Here is a 1,049-nt window from a genome sequence, read left to right on the forward strand (position 1 = left end):
TCGGAATGTGTCTCTGTCCAAAGTTTGAAGTCCCTTCTGAACTAGAAACGGTGCCATCATCACAGCTTCACCGTACATAGCTACTAAGCGTAGGCTAGCATTGGTTTCTTCCAGAAGCTCAGTTAGGATTTCCGTGACCACTTCGAGGGGGAAGGGTGTATTGACGACCCACTAGGAGCGACAGCAGCGAAACACGATGTGTGGAGGTGCCGCTTGCTGCTCTAACAGTTAATACAGAATAAGTTAGCAACAGTATGATATAGAGTAGATCGTACACAATAAGGGCTTACCGGATGATCTCGAAAATATGCTCCCACACGAGCACGAAGCCGAGCGTTTGCGCGACGCTGGAAATTCGGACGCAAGTCGATTGGGTTGTCAGTTTCCGTGAATTCAAAGAGCACCCCAACGGCAGCGGCCGCTTGTCTTGTCACGTATTTCTCTTGATTGGCGATAAAGCGAATCTCGTGGGCCCCCTACTCCATTAGCGGGTTGATTGTAAGCGCAAAGCCGTGGACTTTGTTCTCCTCGGCGGGGGTCATCGTCACACGGTTCTCTTGCTCGTCGGTCCTTCTGATTAGCTGTTGGTGAAGTCGGATGAGCTCGTTCATGCGGGCTTTCAGACTGTTCAGCTTGAACATTCTCGCGATGTTGTCCAGTTTTTGGTACTTTTCGCGCGCTTTTTCAAACCACTTTCAAACAGAAGCTTCTCCTTTGAAACTTAACCATACAATTTTAAAGATTACCGCTATTCTGTGTCATACAGAATATAACTCGGGGTTGAAAGGGTTAATTACTACGAAATTAGCTGACCAAATGTCATAATTAAGGCTGAGAGGGAATAGAAATAAGCTAGAATACTCGCGGGAGAATTACTGAAAGACACAAAACATGTAATATCATGTAATTTATTGGTGTGGTGTACAAAAAACCAAATCCTCATAATTAGAGGGAAATATATTCAAACACACACAACCTCTAGGAACACACAAAAGTGGTTAGTGGTTACATAACACATTATTAGAAGACAAGTGATTGGGTGCCAGGGG

General features: G+C 45.2%; 1 protein-coding gene across 1 annotated transcript; it reads right to left on the reverse strand.

The window, feature by feature from the left end:
- Nucleotides 1–118: 118 nt before the first annotated feature.
- PPTG_20084 (hypothetical protein) lies at nucleotides 119–641 on the reverse strand (the record flags this gene model as incomplete). The annotated part of the gene is made up of 3 exons (XM_008918724.1): nucleotides 119–221; nucleotides 291–347; nucleotides 481–641. 3 exons carry the CDS (start codon nucleotides 639–641, stop codon nucleotides 119–121), a joined length of 321 nt encoding a protein of 106 aa, XP_008916972.1.
- Between the last annotated feature and the right edge of the window lie 408 nt (nucleotides 642–1,049).

Source organism: Phytophthora parasitica (genome assembly GCF_000247585.1).
Source record: "Phytophthora parasitica INRA-310 unplaced genomic scaffold supercont2.280, whole genome shotgun sequence".
In the NCBI taxonomy this organism is placed as follows: Eukaryota; Oomycota; class Peronosporomycetes; order Peronosporales; family Peronosporaceae; genus Phytophthora; species Phytophthora nicotianae.